The sequence below is a fragment of the Artemia sp. Qi Xiang Cuo genome, chromosome 8 (genome assembly GCF_049724085.1).
Source record: "Artemia sp. Qi Xiang Cuo chromosome 8, ASM4972408v1, whole genome shotgun sequence".
In the NCBI taxonomy this organism is placed as follows: domain Eukaryota; kingdom Metazoa; phylum Arthropoda; class Branchiopoda; order Anostraca; family Artemiidae; genus Artemia; species Artemia sp. Qi Xiang Cuo.
In genome coordinates this window covers 8,145,048-8,163,355 of record NC_142801.1, presented here as the reverse complement: position 1 = coordinate 8,163,355, position 18,308 = coordinate 8,145,048, and the positions used below count along the sequence as shown (strand labels likewise).

The 18,308-nt window shown below is 36.6% G+C and overlaps 1 protein-coding gene across 4 annotated transcripts in view; it reads left to right on the top strand.

The window, feature by feature from the left end:
* Window positions 1-18,308, top strand: part of LOC148949127 (carboxypeptidase B-like) — a 111,813-nt gene that overhangs the window by 28,943 nt on the left and 64,562 nt on the right. For 2 of the 4 annotated variants that reach the window (XM_089092832.1, XM_089092831.1), the window contains exon 1: window positions 12,817-12,987. The exons of the other annotated variants lie outside the window; for them this stretch is intronic. In XM_089092832.1, coding sequence (XP_088948958.1) covers window positions 12,828-12,987 — 160 coding nt within the window. In that variant the 5' untranslated portion in view covers window positions 12,817-12,827. Of the gene's footprint in view, window positions 1-12,816; window positions 12,988-18,308 lie in introns of those variants that run through there. 4 annotated transcript variants of the gene reach the window in all.

The following is an 18,308-nucleotide window of genomic DNA, read 5'->3' as shown; positions in this document are numbered from 1 at the left end:
AAATAAAGCACAATGTTATATAGATAAGCACTTTAGGAGTCGAGCAAAAAAAAAAAATTGGCTCCACGAGGCAAGCGTATGTTAATAACATTTGCTACTACAAAACTATAGAAAAAGGCAGTTTTTCGTAGAAAATGATTTTGTTTTTGCATTCATTTTTGTTAATTATGGTTTATGGTTATGATTTGTTTAAAGGTTTGTTATGATTTGTTAGAGGAAACTGTTTGAGGAAATTAGAATTTGTTAGAGGAAATTAGAACCGCTTTGTTTGAAATCCCTATATAGGAAACTTACCGTCCCTTGGTTTGAACAAAATGTAATATAGAGCGAACTTTTGCCCTTATAGCATAATAAAAGAACAGACTAAACCAAATGGTGTTGTGTGTTATCAAAAAGTTCGTGGTAACGAACGGTATAATAAGAGCGACTCGTCTCAATTGTAAGCGAAACTCTAAAAAAACGGAATCAATAGATACATCAAAAGAGTTTGATTTTTATGCTGATTTTAAATATATAAGTTTCATGAAGTTTACTAAAATCTATCAAAAGTTAAGAGCCTGAGAAAATTTGCCTTATTTTCCAAAAAGGGAGGAACAACCCCTAAGAGTCATAGAATCTTAATTAAAATCACACCATCAGATTCAGCGTATCAGAAAAACCTTACTATAAAGGTTTCAAGCTCCTATATGCAAAAATGTGGATTTTTGTATTTTTTGTATTTTGTGACCTTTGGAGCAGAATTCCAACACACTATCCACTGCGTTGCGTAAGCTTTCAAGAAAAAATTTTGAAATAGTTTATGTTTTATATTATTACATTAAAAGACGATCATTGGAATAACAAGCTATTGCATACATCGGACTTAAATAGCTACTTGATTGTTTGAGGTTCGTCTCTTACTATTTCAAAGAAGAAAAAGCAGTAGGCTTTTCCTGTTTGTTTTTACATTAAAGAAAAAACTGTAGCCCATAGCAACTGAGGTATTGGAAGGAACTATTATATTGATGATGATTAAACATTATATAGATGATTATTTTAATGATAGTCGTTAATTATATTACAAGAAACTTATTCGAATAACAAACCATTGTATACATTGGACTGAATTAGCTACTTGATTCTTTGAGTTTCATCTCTTACTATTTAAAAGAAGGAAAAGCCTTAGGACTTTTCCTGTTTATAATCATACAACATAGAACTAACCCCAGTTACAACTGACTTTATCAGACATTTTTACTTTAACGCCATTTATATAGATGTAATCCACTATTATTGCGTCATTCATTATTTTGCATGTGATACATATATGATCGATATAGTTTATCATTAATGATGTTAGTCAAGTAGTTATTAATAAAAGTTTTGTTTAGACTTTAACTTGACATTTATGTAAAAATGTCTGTGGCAGGAATTGAACCTTCGATTAAAGCAAGGACTCAACTGCAGCCAATAGTAACTGAAGTAACAAATAAATCTAACAGTTCGTGGTAACAAACTGTATAGTAACAGTGACTCGTCTCATTAGTAACCAAAACTCTAAGAACGGAACTTCAGTATCAGTAGATACATCAAAAGAATTAGATTTTTATACTGATTTTAAATATATAAGTTTCATCAAGTTTACTTTTACCCATCAAAAGTTACGAGCCTGGGAGAATTTGCCCTATTTTCAAAAAAAAGAGAAAAAGACCCCTCAAAAGTCAGAGAATCTTAATGAAAATCACACCATCAGTTTCAAAGTATCAGAAAACCTTATTGTAGAAGTTTCAAGATCTTATCTAAAAAAATATGGAATTTTGTATTTTTTGCCAGAAGAAAGGTCACGGATACGTGTTTGTTTCCTTTTTTTTACCAGGGGTTATTGTATCGACATTGGATTTAATATAGAATTTAATATAACTAAATTTAAAAATAATTTGTTTTAATAGGTGGGAGAGGGGGGGGGGGGGCAGGGGGACGCAAAATATAATGCAAATTTAAAGGGTACTAAGGGTGTACAGCGACTCTCTTTCGACATGGGCTTGGAGTGTTTAAAAAAGTCCGAACTTGTAGCAGGGTGCCGACCCCTGCAAAGGAAAGCTAATAAGACAATGTTGGACGATTGGGCAGTTGATGGCGGCGGCGAGGGGTCTGAATTTTCGAAAGTAGATTTTAGTTGTTTAAAAGGGCAGTATCCAGTAACACTAAAGAGGATTGACATTTTTGAAAGGGCGAATGAAAATTTGAAAGTTGGGGTTACAGTTTTACAATTTGACAAAGAATATGAAGAAGGGGGACTTAGTGATAAAAATGTGGTAATATATTCCGTAAGGGCACCGTCCATTGAATCAGTTTTCAATTCCACATATTAGCAGGGTTTTAAGTAAGGGTAAAGTGGGGAAAGGTACTTGCTATTACTGCCCAATGTGTATCAAGATTTCTTACAGAATTAAAATTAAAAATCATTTGAGACACTGCAAGAGTCATGGATACCTGTCTGTGGAAACGGTTTTAGGGGACAATGCCACCTTGCGGTTCAAAAGCTTTCAGAAGACGCTATTGCAGATTAACAATGTGTCATTGGACATTGAGGCTGTGCTCACGGATGTGTCGGATCCGTCAAATTTGAATCGTGTGAAAAAACATGAATCTATTGCAATCTCTTTTGTGCATGCACGAAGAGATTCAAGTAATACCATGCAATTGCTAGATTTTATTGAGACGTTGGGTGGCGGGGATTGTGTTGATACAGCTATGGTTGCACTTATTCAAACAGCAAATAAGGCTATTTCATGGCTGCGCCATACACACTATCCAATGAACCTGTCACCAGAAGACGAGTTGGCTATTAATTGGATATTTGTTGGGCTTGGAAGAAAAAAATTAATGAGGGGGATGCCAAAACCCGCGATCATGATAATTTATGACAGGAAATTTCATCAAGGGGAAGTAACTTTGGGGGGTTGCGCATAAATCGAGTAACGTAAAGGTTAGACAGCAATACTTTTTACCGGCTTACATGCACAATTTCAACTATGATTTGAAATTCATATTACCAGCGTTGGCACGATTGCAGAAAGGTGAAGTTATAGATGGTGCATGGGTAGATGGTTATTTTTCTCATAACATCATACCTAAATCATCTGAAAAGTTGCTAGTCGTAGAATTTAAATTGAAATCAATTGATAACGGTAAAGCGTACTTGAATCAAATCCGTTCCCTTGATTCCTTTAGTGTCTTCCCCAAATCCCTAAGTCAACTCATTCCAGTACAGAAAAGTGATGATTTTAATAGTTTTCCCCTCCTCAAACAACATTTTACAGATGAGAAATTGTATGATTTATTAACGTGTAAGGACATATACCCGTACGAATGCTACAGCTCCACCTCCAAGCTAAGTGAGGAAAAATTACCGTCCATCGCAGAGTTTTATAATTCACTTCACGATCGTCAATGCACCACTCCCAATTATGAATTTTCCAAAAGGGTTTGGGCAAAAGGAGGGTGGGAAAATGGGTAGGATTATTGTAATATGTAGCTGGCAAGTGATGTTTTGACGTCGTTGGATATTGTCTGTAAAACACGGATAAAATTCCTGAAGAATTTGGGTTTGATTTGGGGTATTATTTTTTCATACCTCATCTGGTGATGGATTTAATCCTTAAAAGCAGTGGAAGGAAATAGGTCTGATCGCCGATGTGGATCAGCACCAGTTTGTAGAAAGATCCTTGAGGGGAAGGCATGTTTTCCATGGGGATCGTATCCTTGAAACAAACCTGACTGGGCAACGCACCAGTGAAAAGTCAGACGCCGTTTTCTTGAATATTAATTAAAGAAACTTTTTCCAGAAAATAGGTTTTTCAAAGAAAAGTAAAGAACACCATTGAACAAAAATGAGCAAAAATAAAATAAAATAACCTACCAAGCGTGAAACTACCACAAATCAGCATCGATAAATAAATGAAACCCAGAACGAACAGAAATTACAATAAATAACTGATTCAAACTCAAAAAGAGCAGAAATTAACATAAGTTTGGCTCAAAATCCCTATGCTTTCCCAAGGCCAGAGCATAATTTGCACTTTACTAAAAAAAATATAAATGTTTTTACTTTTATAACTTTAATAAATCAAATATTATTAAGATTTTGATTACTAAATATCAGAAAATGTCTATTAAACTGACAATGTACATTCGTTCGTATTTTTTTCAGTAAAGTGCAAATTATGTTCTGGCCTTGGGAAGGCATAGGGGTTTTGAGCCCAACTTATGTTAATTTCTACTCGTTTTGAGTTTGACTCGGTTATTTATTGTAATTCTTGCTCGTTTTGGGTTTCATTTATTTATCGATGCTGATTTGTTTCATCAGCACTTTCAATATTCAATAATGTATAAGCATCCATTTTGGCGTTGACTGTCCCACTTCCAGAAAGAAACTGACTCTCCATCAATAAAAAAGGCTTCTACCACCTGGGGAGGAATCTTTGGACATGTATAGGAGGAAATCATCTGGGAGTTTTGCCTAGAAAGATGGGTGGCATTGGCTAGTAACAACATTTATTTTCAAGTATATCCAAAGCAGCAAACATAACCAACAAACATTAATCATAACCAACTAACATAGCCAACTAACAAAATCCAGCAATAATAACCAACAACCAAGAAACATAACCAACATCCAACAAACATAACCAATAAACATAATCAAGAAACAATAATCATAGCCAACAGCCAACAAACATAACCAACAAGCAACAATCACATCCAGCAAACATAACCATCAAACATATCCAGCAACCAACAATCACATCCAAAAAACATAACCAACAAACATAACCACCAAACATAACCAACATCCAACAAAACATAACCAACAAACATAACCAACATCCAACAAACATAACCAATATCCAACAACACCGGCGGATCTAGAGGAAAATCTTGGGGGGGGGGGCCGCGCCGGACAAAGGGCGCCAAAAACTGATTATACAGGACTAATTTGATAGCTCTTTATTTATATGAAAACACTGCCAAATATGCTCATAAAGGTAAAACCTAGCAAAAGAAAATAAAAACAGTACCACACTACACAACTAAACTTAATCGGCGAGCTTTTCTGAGAGCGAACATATCGATAGCATCGTCTGTTTTCGGCAGTTCGTCTCTGTAAGTCTGCATGAGTAGTAGAGCCTCCAACCTCTCTTCAGTCATCGTGCTTCGTATTGATGAACATGTCCTGTCAACCTTTGAAAACATTCGTTCTGCTTCACAGGTTGACACAGGAAGCGTCGCGAGAATTGTCAACAATGCGAAGATGTTGGGAAATACATTTTCCTGACAACTGTTCAGCGCTGAAATAGCTGTTTTCGGTTTTTGCACGGTTTCCTTAGACCACTACTTGTTCCAAATCTCGAACTCGGTTTTAATGTCTATCTCCGTACCCACGAGCAGCTCCTTGTACTTTTCGTACCCTGGCTGAACGTCCTCCCAGCGTTTGCCATTAACCACAGCCGGGATCAAAGCTGAAAGTTTTGCAGCATTCGTAAAATGGCAGCTGAACCGCTCCGTAAAATCAAGCAGCATGGCGTCCAGGGCTGGAATAAATGCCGCCATCCTATAATGACTTTCTGGATCCATCTTGGGTACCCCTGCCCGGTATGTAGAACGTGAAGCTATGCGTGGCTGCGTTACCTTGATGGTAGCATTAATCTTTTCGGCCATTTTCAGAAGATCTTCGTAAAGCAGTCTGAATTTGGTTTCGGCATGTGATCGCATATCTTCCAGCATTGCCTTCACGCTGCTAATGAGGGACAAGGCTCTCACGAGGTCACCATCCTTCTGTTGTAGTGACTCGGCCAAAGGTTTCATGATCGACGAAAACGAATTCAGGCAAACCAGTCGTACGAGTGTATCTGATTTTTCAATGCAGGATCGTAATGCATAAGCTCTGCTACTTGCCTCTCGATCGTGCCATCCTTCCATCTTCTGCAGAGCAGAAACGATCGACGGAAGGGAGTCCCAAAACCTGCTGATTGCTTCGTGTCTCTCTACAAATCTCGTGGTACAAAGACTGACGAGTGTCTCTGTTTTAGCTTTGTCCGCGATAAGATGCTTTTTAGAAGTCTTGTTCTCTTGGCACTTGAGCTGAAGTGAGAAATTGTGTCTCGAACAACGTCTTGGGCATTGCGCAGAATGGGAACTGAAACTATCTTTGAACATGAGAGATTTGTGGCATGGCTCACACAGTGGAAGTAATCTGCCAGTTCACACTGGCGTTTAACTTCAGCAGCAGCACCATTTGTCAATCTTGCCATGCTAGCAGCTTTGTCGTATCCTTGACCAACGCACTTTGACAAATCCAGATTTGACTTCCTGACCTCACTCAACAGCAGCTTCCCGAGGCTCTTGCCGTCTAGCTTCTCTTTGATGCTTCTACCGTCGTCACTTTCCTCATCTCCAGCGAGTCTTGACAGGGTTTGAAAGGCATCGACAACTGCAAAAGGATCTTCTCGAATCACGTATCCCTGCTCGGTTTTACACACATAACGACAAACAATGACCATCAGCTCCCTGGTCTGCCTGTCTGTTGACTCGTCCGCAAGAAGACACCAAACCGTTGCTTTGTTTGCTTTTCTCACTACTTCGGTTTTTATCATTTCCCCAATTGTTCCAATCAGTTCATTCTGGATCTGTTTACTCGTATATTTGGCGTTGCTCGGTGCATTTTCAAGTAAATTTTTAAGTTGCGAGTCTCCACTCTGAATCCGATACCGAAATAGGTGGCGGAAATTCCCGTCGTTTACTGCTGTAATGACATAAGAGTCTTGGATATCAAGTTTGCCATCATCACGGTGGCCACGAAGGGGGATATTCTGTGCCCCGCAAAGCTTGACAGTTTCAACAACGCTTCTCAAGAGTGCACGGTTCTGTTGTATTTGCTTGACCCTTTCACAGTCCAGAGCATTCCTGATATCTTGATCTTAACTACCGTGCTGAAACGTTGTTAGCAGCGCGGCAGCTTTTTCCTGGCAGTGTTTGTGAAACTGTGCTTCAGCATGGTTTGTCAGCGCACCATCTTTCCCGGTAAGTTTCGAATAGTCTTTTAGCGGTTTCAAGACCAACTTTCCCATTTTTTGCCCTCCGCCGCCTCCAGATAAAGCCGACCATCCTCCTCCGCTTTCGTTGGTCCTCATCAAAACACAAACACTGCACCAAAGGCCTTCGTGGTCTGGATGACGACTCACTGCGAGCCAAGGATACCGGGCAAGATGTTCGGTATTCAAGCGACGCTTGACTTCGCCACCTTTTCTCTTTTGTGTCGAGACTGGAAGATCAGACTGGTTCTTCGGCTTCCACCTTTCGTTCATAAAAAACATAATTTCGCCAGAAGACAACTGATTTCGCTCTTTCGGCGCTACTGCAATACCAAAGTCATTCGACGGCGTGAAGTCAGTTTCAGGCGAAAAAATAGCGCTTTGATTCTGCTGCGGGTGCGGGGACTGGGAAATCAGTCTTGGGCTATGTACCACCAAGGTTTGAGTACTGCTTCTTGATCCTTCAGTCAGCTGATCAGTGTGTGTCGTTTCACCGAAGTTTGTTATGAAGGCCGTCTGTGAAGTGGACGGAGTTGTTGGTGACAGTTCGTTCTCCTGGCTGAATGCGTTTTTGTGCATTCCGACCGTCGACTCAGAGTGGGCATCAGAAGTTGCCGTCATCTCAACATCTAACAAAAAAAGTTTCTCTTTTAAAGTTTGCACAAGACATTTATTGTAAACGTATATACACTTTGTATAATGGCTTGCTTTAGTAGATTTAACTCTCAACATGGTGAAGGCAGAATTGGAACTAAATTTGAAAATAAACTGAATCAGCAACATTAACTTTAAACTCCCCCAACAATCTTGAACTTTCATACCCCAAAACTATTTCTAGGAAACCCGGACTTTAAAATAAAATACCACCCTAAACATCACTAATTTAATTTGCAACCCCAAGAACCGATCCCCGACATATGCTAACAAATATTTTTCAAGAGCTGAAACCCGAAACAATTATCACCGAAGTTTACAAGGCTAAAGAGAGAGCTTTAACTGCAAGAATTTGAAAGATAATTTCAGAGCTGACACAGTGTGTCGGTAAAAATACTGCTTTAAGCCAATATCATAACCGTCAGGCGAGACGAGTGGGCTGGTAAAAATCAGGTCAAACGCTTCGGACAAATTGCATACGAAGAACACTGTACAAGAGGGACCGTATGCAATATATAACAACAAAAGCAGCTGGTACGCGATGAAGCTTGACGAATGAGCCTTATCAGGAAAGCTATCCGACAATGGGCTAAAGCTAGAAATTAGAAGTGTTGATACCCACTTTAAACGACACTCCTTCCTTATTGTTCTATCTTTAAAAGCTTACCTTTAATCTGATCTTTCTTGGCAAAATAATCAGAGATGTCCCTCGATCCTTTACGGCTTTCCGCCATCATTCTTTGTTTCTTCTCTGTTCTATATTCATGCCCTGATTTTTTTTTCCGATTCATTTTAAATGCGTTTCCGTCTAACTGGTCTAACACACGGAGCAAAAATACTCCGAAGGCAGTGGCAGGGTCGCTCGCGCCTAGCCTCCCGCCGGTTGGATCTAACCACCCACGCAACTCCCCAAAGACATGCGTTTCTCGTAAGCATTCACAAAATGTTTTGCTCGTTTAGCACGTCCCAAAAATAAACCCAATAATCATGATTCGTGCAGTGTCGGATTTGAACTTTAGATAATGTGATAAAAAGAAAGTAAAAAATGACGGCGTATCCGATTTTTTTTTTTAGCGTCGGCCTTAGTTGAATCATTCACAAAAAAGGGTCGTTTGCACGATGGATGAGAGAGCGCCAGAAAATCTTGGGCCCCCCCTGGATCCGCCGCTGTCCAACAAAACATAACCAACAAACATAACCAACATCCAACAAATCCATCAACCGACATCCCACAAACATAACCAACAAATGTTAATTTTTCTGTGTTAATTTTTGTATCTGACCGCTTGAATATATTATGCCCCTACTACTTTTGTAGTGATTTTTTTCAATTCAAGCTTCATTTGCATATTCAATTTAAGTTTCAATCGTTTGAAGATTTATTTATTCATTTACATTAGTATCTTTTGTATGTTTGTTTGCAATTATTCTTTATTTAATTTCTGTTCGTTTTGAGTTTCATTTGTACTTCAATAGCAAAATATTTTTTTTCGTTTTAAGATTCATTTGCATATTCAATTTAAGTATTACTCGCTTTAAGATTTATTTATGAATTTATATTATTGCTTGTTGTATGATTTTTTTGCTGTGATTGTTTATTTAGTTTCTGTTCGTTTTGAGTTTCATTTATTCGCTAATACTAATTGCTGGTTGTTTTCAGTTTGAATTAAATAACAAAAAAGACAAATTTTTTAACTGAAAGTAAGGACCGACTTTAAAAATTAAAACGAATAGAAATTATTCCGTATATGAAAGTGGCTGTCCTCTCCTCAACGCCTCGCTCTTTATGCTAAAGGTTTTTGTTGTTTTGAAAAATAAATTTGTCAGACAGAGTCAAACTTTAGCTTAAAGAGCAAGGCGTTGAGGAGGGGACAGCCCCTTTCATATACGGAATAATTTCTGTTCGTTTTAAGTTTTAATGTCGCTCCTTACTTTTAGTTAAAAAAGACTTTTTTTTATTTAATTTCTGAACGTTTTTGAATTAATGCAGCTTTGATTTTTGGTCACCGTACATGAATAGTTAAAATGAAATTTGTATATTAATTTTTTTTTTTGCTAAATGGCTCTCAAAATTTTGTTCTGACATAACTTACAAATTCGCTTGCGTAACGAACTTCTATATTCGTATATTTTTAATATATATATATATATATATATATATATATATATATATATATATATATATATATATATATATATATATATATATATATATATATATATATATATATATATATATATATATATATATATATATATATATATATATATATATATATATATATATATATATATATATATATATATATATATATATATATATATATATATATATATATATATATATATTAGAAAGTTCACCCCCTATTCAATATCTTGCTCTTTACGCTAAAATTCAAATTTTGTCTGAATCACAAACTCCTTAATCACGAAGGCCGGTTTATTAGTATAGATAGCTCTTTTGACAGTAGTAAGAAAACTGTAGCATAAAGAGCGAGGTGTTGACTAGGGTGTGAACCCTCTTATATACGTAATACTTTCTGTTCGTTTTAAGTTTTAGCCTAATGTTGCTCCTAACTTTCAGTTGAAAAAACTTGTTTTTTTATTTAATTTCTGATCGTTTTTTTAAATAGTGCTTGGAAATCTGGCGTCCCCTTCATAGAAATGCCCCTCCCCCCAGTAAAACCTCCTCCATGGAAAGATCCTCCCCCGCAGCCCCCTTCTCCGACCCCAGTCCCAACCAGAAAAATCCCTCCTGAAAACTTCGGTATACTTCCCATTAACCAATACTATATGTAAACAATGGGCAAAGTTCATAATTTCTAGCCTTTCCCCCGGAAACTGTGGGGAATTAAGTCATTCTCAAAGACATTTTTGTTAAATTTTGGATTATTCTGGACAAAATGGCTATCTCAAAATTTTGATTGGGTGACTTTGGGAAAAAAATGAGGATTGGAGGGGTCCTGATTGCCCTCCATTTTTTTGGTCACTTAAAAAGGGCACTAGAAATTTTGAATTCCGTTCGAGCGAGCCCTTGTGCGATATTCTAGGACCATTGGTTTGAAAACAATCACCCCTGAAAAAAAAAAAAAACACGCATCCGTGATCTTTCTTCTGGCAAAAAATACAAAATTCCACATTTTTACAGATAGGAGCTTGAAATTTCTATTGTAGGGTTCTCTGATACGCTGAATCTGATGGTTTGTTTTTCATTAAAGTTCTATCACTTTTAGGGGTTGTTTCCCCCTTTTTTCGAAAATCACGCAAATTTTCTCAGGCCCGTAACTTGTGATGAGTAGCCTGTAGACTAAACTTAATGAAACTTATATATTTAAAATCGGCATTAGAATCTAATTCTTTTGATCTATCTACTGGTATCAAAATTCCATTTTTTAGAGTTTCTGTTACTATTGAGCCGGGTCGCTCCTTACTTACAGTTTGTTACCATGAACTGTTTGATTTTAACAGGTATTTGTATCTACTGATCTTAAGTTTAAAATGGCCTTTACTTTTCTTTGAAAAACTTCTTTTTCGGAAAGTTTTTTTAATTAATACTTAGACAGCACTATTGCGCTGCCAATGATTTTCGTTTCGGCTTTATGTAGCCCGCTGATATCAACACTATTTATTAATATAAATCGTCGAACCCACAAACAAATATATTTAATAAAAAAATCATAAAAATTATTTCTAAGAATTACGTATATTAAAAGTTTACTGCAACAAATTAAATCTTATAGAGTCAAAATACATTCAAAATTACGAACAAATGTATAACGCGATACCAAGGGCTATTAGAACAGAGCTTGTTTCAATTATGAGATTAAACTCCCTCTGCTAGGCGTGGGGATTTAGAGAAGTGGAGAGGGGATATATATTGCAGCATTAGTAGTGAATGGGACTAAAAAATCCTAGTGTAGCCTGTGTGACACTCACCTTCGCCCACCTGAAAGCTTGTTTATGATATACTACTGTCATCTGCAGCAGCTCATTGCTGATAATTTTAGTAAAAGCCAAGCACCAGCGCTTATACTTATGAATGCTTAATGTTTGTTTATTGTTTATAATGTGTCGCGTAATGTTCTTAAATTCACCAAGCAGTGTGTTTGTTAAATAGTCACTTTTATTCACTACCGCTTGAAAAGCATCTACTTAGATAGTACCCCCTCTTGGCCCTCCAACAAAATACTGTACCTACGCCCCTGTCTCTTGCATTCATAATTCTTTAAGTAAAGCAACATAAAACTTTACCATGAAAAGTAGGGAGTTGAGGAAAAAGCCAGTATACATGGAATAATTTATATTCCTTTCAAGTGTTAACGGTAGGCTACTCTTTACGTTCACTTATAGAACTTTTTATAAAAATTCATTTCACTTCAGATGAGAGTGACTATCATTATTTTGTTTCTTGATGAAATCAGTAACTTCTATTACTCAAGGCTATATAAAGGATTTGACCTCTTCCCGAAGTTTCTGTCTAACTCGTAAAAACGTAGCAAAAATGAATGTGAACGAAATTTTGTCCCATTTACAAGAAATTTGTTTCTTCGATTTTGATAACATCGTAGAGGAGGAGGGGATTATTTTGTCGCGGGCAAAGTAATGGGCTACCTATTCTTGGTAGCCCTAAGTTATGTACTGTTTGAGCTGTTATTTGTGCCATTTTTTTCGTTTTGATCCAAAACGTGAATTAGACTTACTAAAATTTTTGTTGGTTGTTTTCGGATAAAGCAGTATTTGTCTATGATAATATTTTCTAAACACTAATATTTTCAACAGTATTACCTACTTCATTCTTATCATGATTTGGATATTTGGAAGGGGGGGGGGCTTTCTTCTAAAACAAGAACCATGAAAGGGTTAAACATATAAGCTCATCGTGTGTGAGCCAAATATGCCTGCCTCTCCAACCAGTGAATGTTTACCGTCAAAGGTTTGTTGTATTTGCTATCTTGAGAAAACAAATTACTTGACTAGCAACCTGAATGTAGTTCCTAAAACACAAGATCCTGTTTGATTGAATCACTCTCTCTTCGTAAAACCTGAAATTTCTAATCAAACTACACAAAATATCACTATTCAGTTTTAGTGTGATTGCTAATGTGGCGCGAAGTATTAATTGTTGTATTTAGCTCTTTTTGGGTTGGGCTACCTGAACCCATTCCTGAAGAGAAAACGGCGAGAGTGTCCTATAATGGATATAAGCTCCTACGCACTGACTTAGCATTAGATATTCTGCAAAACCTGGAAAAAGAATATGGTAAGGAGATACCTACGTTTCAACTTAAAAGTATCTGTGAATAGACTGAATTTTTTAGCAGCCTTAATAATATCGAACTGAATTAAGTTTATCTTAGAAAAGTCATATGTAATTTCTGCGAAAGAGAAAAGCCGTAATTAGCTTATAAAGTTTTTTTTATGGAAATGGTGAGATGGGTATAAACTGTGATGGATGTAAGCTTCTACGTTAGGTAATCTCCAATGTTAGGTAAGCCCCTACTTTAGGTAAACTTATGTGAAATTACCTAACGTCAGAAATTCTGGAAAATTCTGGAAAAAAACACAGTAAGCAGAAATTTCGTTTCAACTTAGTCTATGTATGAAGTGAACATCTTGCCAATTTTGGACTGTGTGGACTTTATCATAGAAAAGTCACACATCATCATCCGCCAAAACAAAAGGGTAGAATTAATATTTACAATTTCTTCTGGGAGAAAGGCGGTTAAGGTAGGAAGCAAGGCTATTAGCTGGTTTGGCGTCAAATAAGGAGTTAAACAGGGTTGTGTCTTATCCTTGTTTATATGGATTGTTTTGATGGATTTTATCCTATGAAAAAAAAAACATGGAAAAACGTCCGGTAAGCAGACACATTGTTTTAACTTAGTGTATCTATGAAGAGATTGTATCTTTGGACATCTTACCGGTTTTGGACTACGGTGACTTTATCATAGAAAAGTCACACATCATCATCCGCCAAAACAAAAGGGTAGAATTAATATTTACAATTTCTTCTGGGAGAAAGGCGGTTAAGGTAGGAAGCAAGGCTATTAGCTGGTTTGGCGTCAAATAAGGAGTTAAACAGGGTTGTGTCTTATCCTTGTTTATATGGATTGTTTTGATGGATTTTATCCTATGAAAAAAAAAACATGGAAAAACGTCCGGTAGGCAGACACATTGTTTTAACTTAGTGTATCTATGAAGAGATTGTATCTTCAGACATCTTATCAGTTTTGGACTACGGTGACTTTATCATAGAAAAGTCACACATCATCGTCGACCAAAACAAAAGTGTAGAATGGATTTTTAAAGTTCTTCTGGGAGAGAGGCATAAAGAGCATAAGCTTTAATGAAGATACTCTCCTTGTATGGTATGTCAAATGCTATGTATGTGAACAATTTTACTGTGGTCAAGGTAGGAAGTAATGCTAGTAGCTGGTTTCGCGCCATAAAAGGAGCTAAAAAGGGTTATGTTCTATCCTTATTTTTATTGATTGTTTTGATGGACTTTATCCTATGGAACAAGGCAAAGGCATAAAATCGAGTGGGAGGGTAAAATTCTCCTAGACGTAGATTATGCGGGACGAGTAAGATATAAATATTAGCAAAATAAATGAATATGTTTTGAGAGCTTAGGGTGCAAAAAATTAATGATAATTAATTAATGAGAGCACAGGGTGAATAGGTTTAAAAATTAATGATACAAAGAATAAGTCACTTAGACTAGGAATAAATGAAGTTGAAGGGACGGTTATTGTGTAACAAGATAATCGATCAAGTTCATAGCCTTACTTAAATGGGTAATATTACTAGTAAATATAATGTAAATCAAGATTAAACTGTTGGAAGCTATGACAATGACAGGGGTGAAGCATCGTTCTTAAACGTGGGTGATTCGAAATGCGGATGAGGATTTTTAAATGTTTTCCAGGGGTGTTGTGTACCCTATTGACTGACTGTATGTAAAACTACAAGCTGTATGAAAAAATGTGTGTTTTTTCACTTTTCCGGGGTATAGTGAAGGAAAGGTTTAGATGGCTAAGACACATGTAAGAAGGATGACACATTGATAAGGACTATTCTATTTGGTTGCCCACCTGGGGTTAAACAAAAACCTGACCTCTCCTGAATGGGCTGGGAAAAGGTCACAGTGAAGGCTTTAAATGGAACTAGAACTTTATGGGAGAGTGTAGAGGGTGAAGCTTTCAATAGATTGAGTTAGAGAAGAAGCAACATCTGCTTTGCAGGGCTCAAGTTGTTTGATGTTGCGGTGAAATGTTGATAGTAGCTGTAATAGTAGCATGATGGATATAAAGCTCTACGAGCTGAATAACATCATATGTTCTGGAAAACTTAGAAAAAAGAATACAGTAAGCAGATACTTACGTATCAAGTTTAAAGTATCTGTGACAAGATTGAATTTTTCTGTCACCTTATAAATATCAGATTGGATTGACTTTGTCTTAGAAAGTTACATATCATCGTTACCAAAGCGAAAGGTTGAATTGATGGGGGGATCGGGATAAGCTATGATGGATATAAAGTCCTAAAAGGGTAGAATATATCTATTCAAATACGTGGGGACAGGTACCTTAGCACCTATCCAAAGCTATTCTGAGTAGAGTTGCCACTAGGTGAAAAATCACTAGATTCTTGAAACAATCGCTAGATCAGCCAAAAAAAATCACTAGAATCTTGGATAGACTACTAAATCACAAAATTGAAATTACAAATTATCTGCTTCAACGGGCAACACACTTTGTCTTTTGAAATCACCGGGTTTTGTTTGTTTTTCAGCTTTTATGAATATGACTATATTTTAGCACGTTCAACACAGGGGTACTACCGGGGGGGGGGGATGCATCTCCCTCCTTAGATTCAGAAAAAACCTTTATTCTGGTGTTTTACGTTTTTCTAAGGCAAATCATGAATTACAAAAAAATCCTTCCCAACCCCCTTTTTCTTTACTTAATTGGCACCCTTGGCTTATATCATCAATGTGAACCATGGGTAGTGGTGGTCTAACCAACATATTTACTTTTTCTTTTTTAGATTATTTTTTTTGTTCAATGTAAAGCCCTTCAAATCAGAAACCATTTTCTTTTTACTCTAGTCGAGCTAGTACTATAACTGGGGCACCTGCAAGGATTTTGGAAAATATATTTTAGAGTATTTCCATAGAAACATAATAATTCCACCCCCCTAGATTTAAAAAATGTATTGGGCCAACCCCCAACAAAACTTCATGAATAGACGACATTGTGTATGTCTCTCAATAAGAACTACAGATGTCAGGGGTGTATAATAGGTGTTAATCTCAGGTGTCAGTGGTGTATAATGGGTGCCAGTGGTGTATAATGATAATAATTTCTGTTTCATCGACTTTTAATTGCTGTCTTTTGAGATCCTGGTAACCTGAGGCAGGATTTAAAAGTTTCTGCAAGTCATCATGACATTTTGCCACCAATGCGGTGTCATCTGCAAACAAAAGCGTTGAGGACACCATACTCCCTAGTTTTACTTTCGGGTTCTTCCTAATCTGGAAATAACCTAGCACATCCTTAATAAATACAGAAAATAGCTTAGGTGATAGTGAGCTACCTTGCCTCAGACCTATATTACCATGAAAATCTTGAAAAAAATATTCTCCAAAACAGTTACACTATATTTTATCCCCTCATCCATGGATTGGAAAAGGATAACTATTTTAGTAGGTAATCCTAACTTAACCAAAACTAGTTGCATTAATAATCTATCATAGTTATCAAACGCTTTACGCAAATCTAAAAATCCTAGACACATATTATTTCTGCCCATTCTATACTTAGTAATTAAACTCTTCAAAATTGAAATTATACCTGCAGCCTCCCTGTTCTTTTTCCATTACTCTTTTTATCTACCCAACAACCCAATAACTATCTCAGTAGTAATCTAGGTGCTAATTTCAAGCGTACATTCAACCGTACATTCACGCTTACAATAATATACAGTGTGGTTTCACGTGGACATTGCAAAAAGCGACCAATCCTTTACTTATAAAGTGGCCAAACGCGTTTTGAGAGTATTGTCAAGGTTGTATAACACAACCGTACTGGCTTTTTGAGGCACTACCCATTTTTAGGGTTAATCAGTGACATCGGATTTTACTCCATATACGATAACTCGATTGGTGATTGGATTCAAATAAAAGGAGTGATTTTCATTGTAATTCACATTAGTAAATGAATTAAATTCGGAGAAAATAGTTTATTTGTGAGTATTTGATTGGAGAAAATGAGTGGAGCATTTACACTATTGGAGATTGATGTTGGGGCGATATACGAGTACCAAATGTGGCTCTAGAAATAACCGGAGGCTGTAGACTAAGCCTTGAATGGGACGATATGTATGCTAGATACGTAATATCATTAAGCAAATTTAAGCTGGAGGAGCAATTATGTTTTGCTGCGAAACTGAATATTATGCATATAAATAGACTTCAGGCAGCATTAGATGCGCTAGTGAAACATATTGATAAGAACAAAATGCATCCGTGAATATTATTGTTGTAATTATGCTCAATAAAATTGTTTCTAAATCAAAGGTATTTTTCTTTCTATAGTAGACTAGCGTTTATCTTTTAGATTAGAAAAAAATTCTGGTTAGTCTGAAGCTGGTTATGAGAGTGTTGGGACTCTAAAAAATGGATAGATTTTTTAGAAAAGAGCGAATCATGGGGAATCTAGTGGTTATGGAAAAACGTTTGATTCTAGATGAAGATTTTCTAGAGCTGTCTATTCAAAGGAAGATATTTTCTCAGGGAATGCTTGTCGATATAATGAAAACTGATTCACCTTCATTAGACTATTGCATGAAGCTTCTACGTCGTGGTCCAAATGCATTTACACATTTTATTGATATATTGATCACGACACGGCAAAATGATATTGTGGATATGCTTTTGAACACTAGTTTAGAAATTTAGGACTTTTTTCTTTTTCATGAGAAAGATGGTGTTCAATGATGATTTACTCTTCTCTCTCTCTCTCTCTCTCTCTCTCTCTGTCTCTCTCTATTCCTGTCCATTAGTTGTTGTTACTAGCTCAGATTCATTGTAGCAGTGCGAGTGTCAACACATGAAAAAATATTCAATACATGCCCACTATGTATGTACACACTGGGCAGCTGGTCATCATGTGAGAATTGCACAATGATTAATGAGTATGATGAAAAGTGTAGATTATGCAACCCGTGTAATTTGCAGAAAGGATATGCTATACAAATTAAAGGTTGTAATTCCTGTCTTGAAGAGGTGTGTGACCCTCATCCTAGACCGCACCTGTGCTCGAATTGCCACTATGATAAATGTAATCAATGGGAGAATACATATCCCGGTATGATTGGAAAGAATCCTCAGCGTGATTTTAGTTTATTGCTACGAGATTGGTATCGCCGGGGTTTTAAATTGTTCCGGGAGGAGGAGCCGGGTCAGCGATTCATTTGTTGGAACAACAAAAGAATATGGTTTCTACATCATCGTTGTGAAGACAATGGGTGTTATGATTATAAGCCCACTGATTTTTATTTGGCTGTGGCAGAATGTGA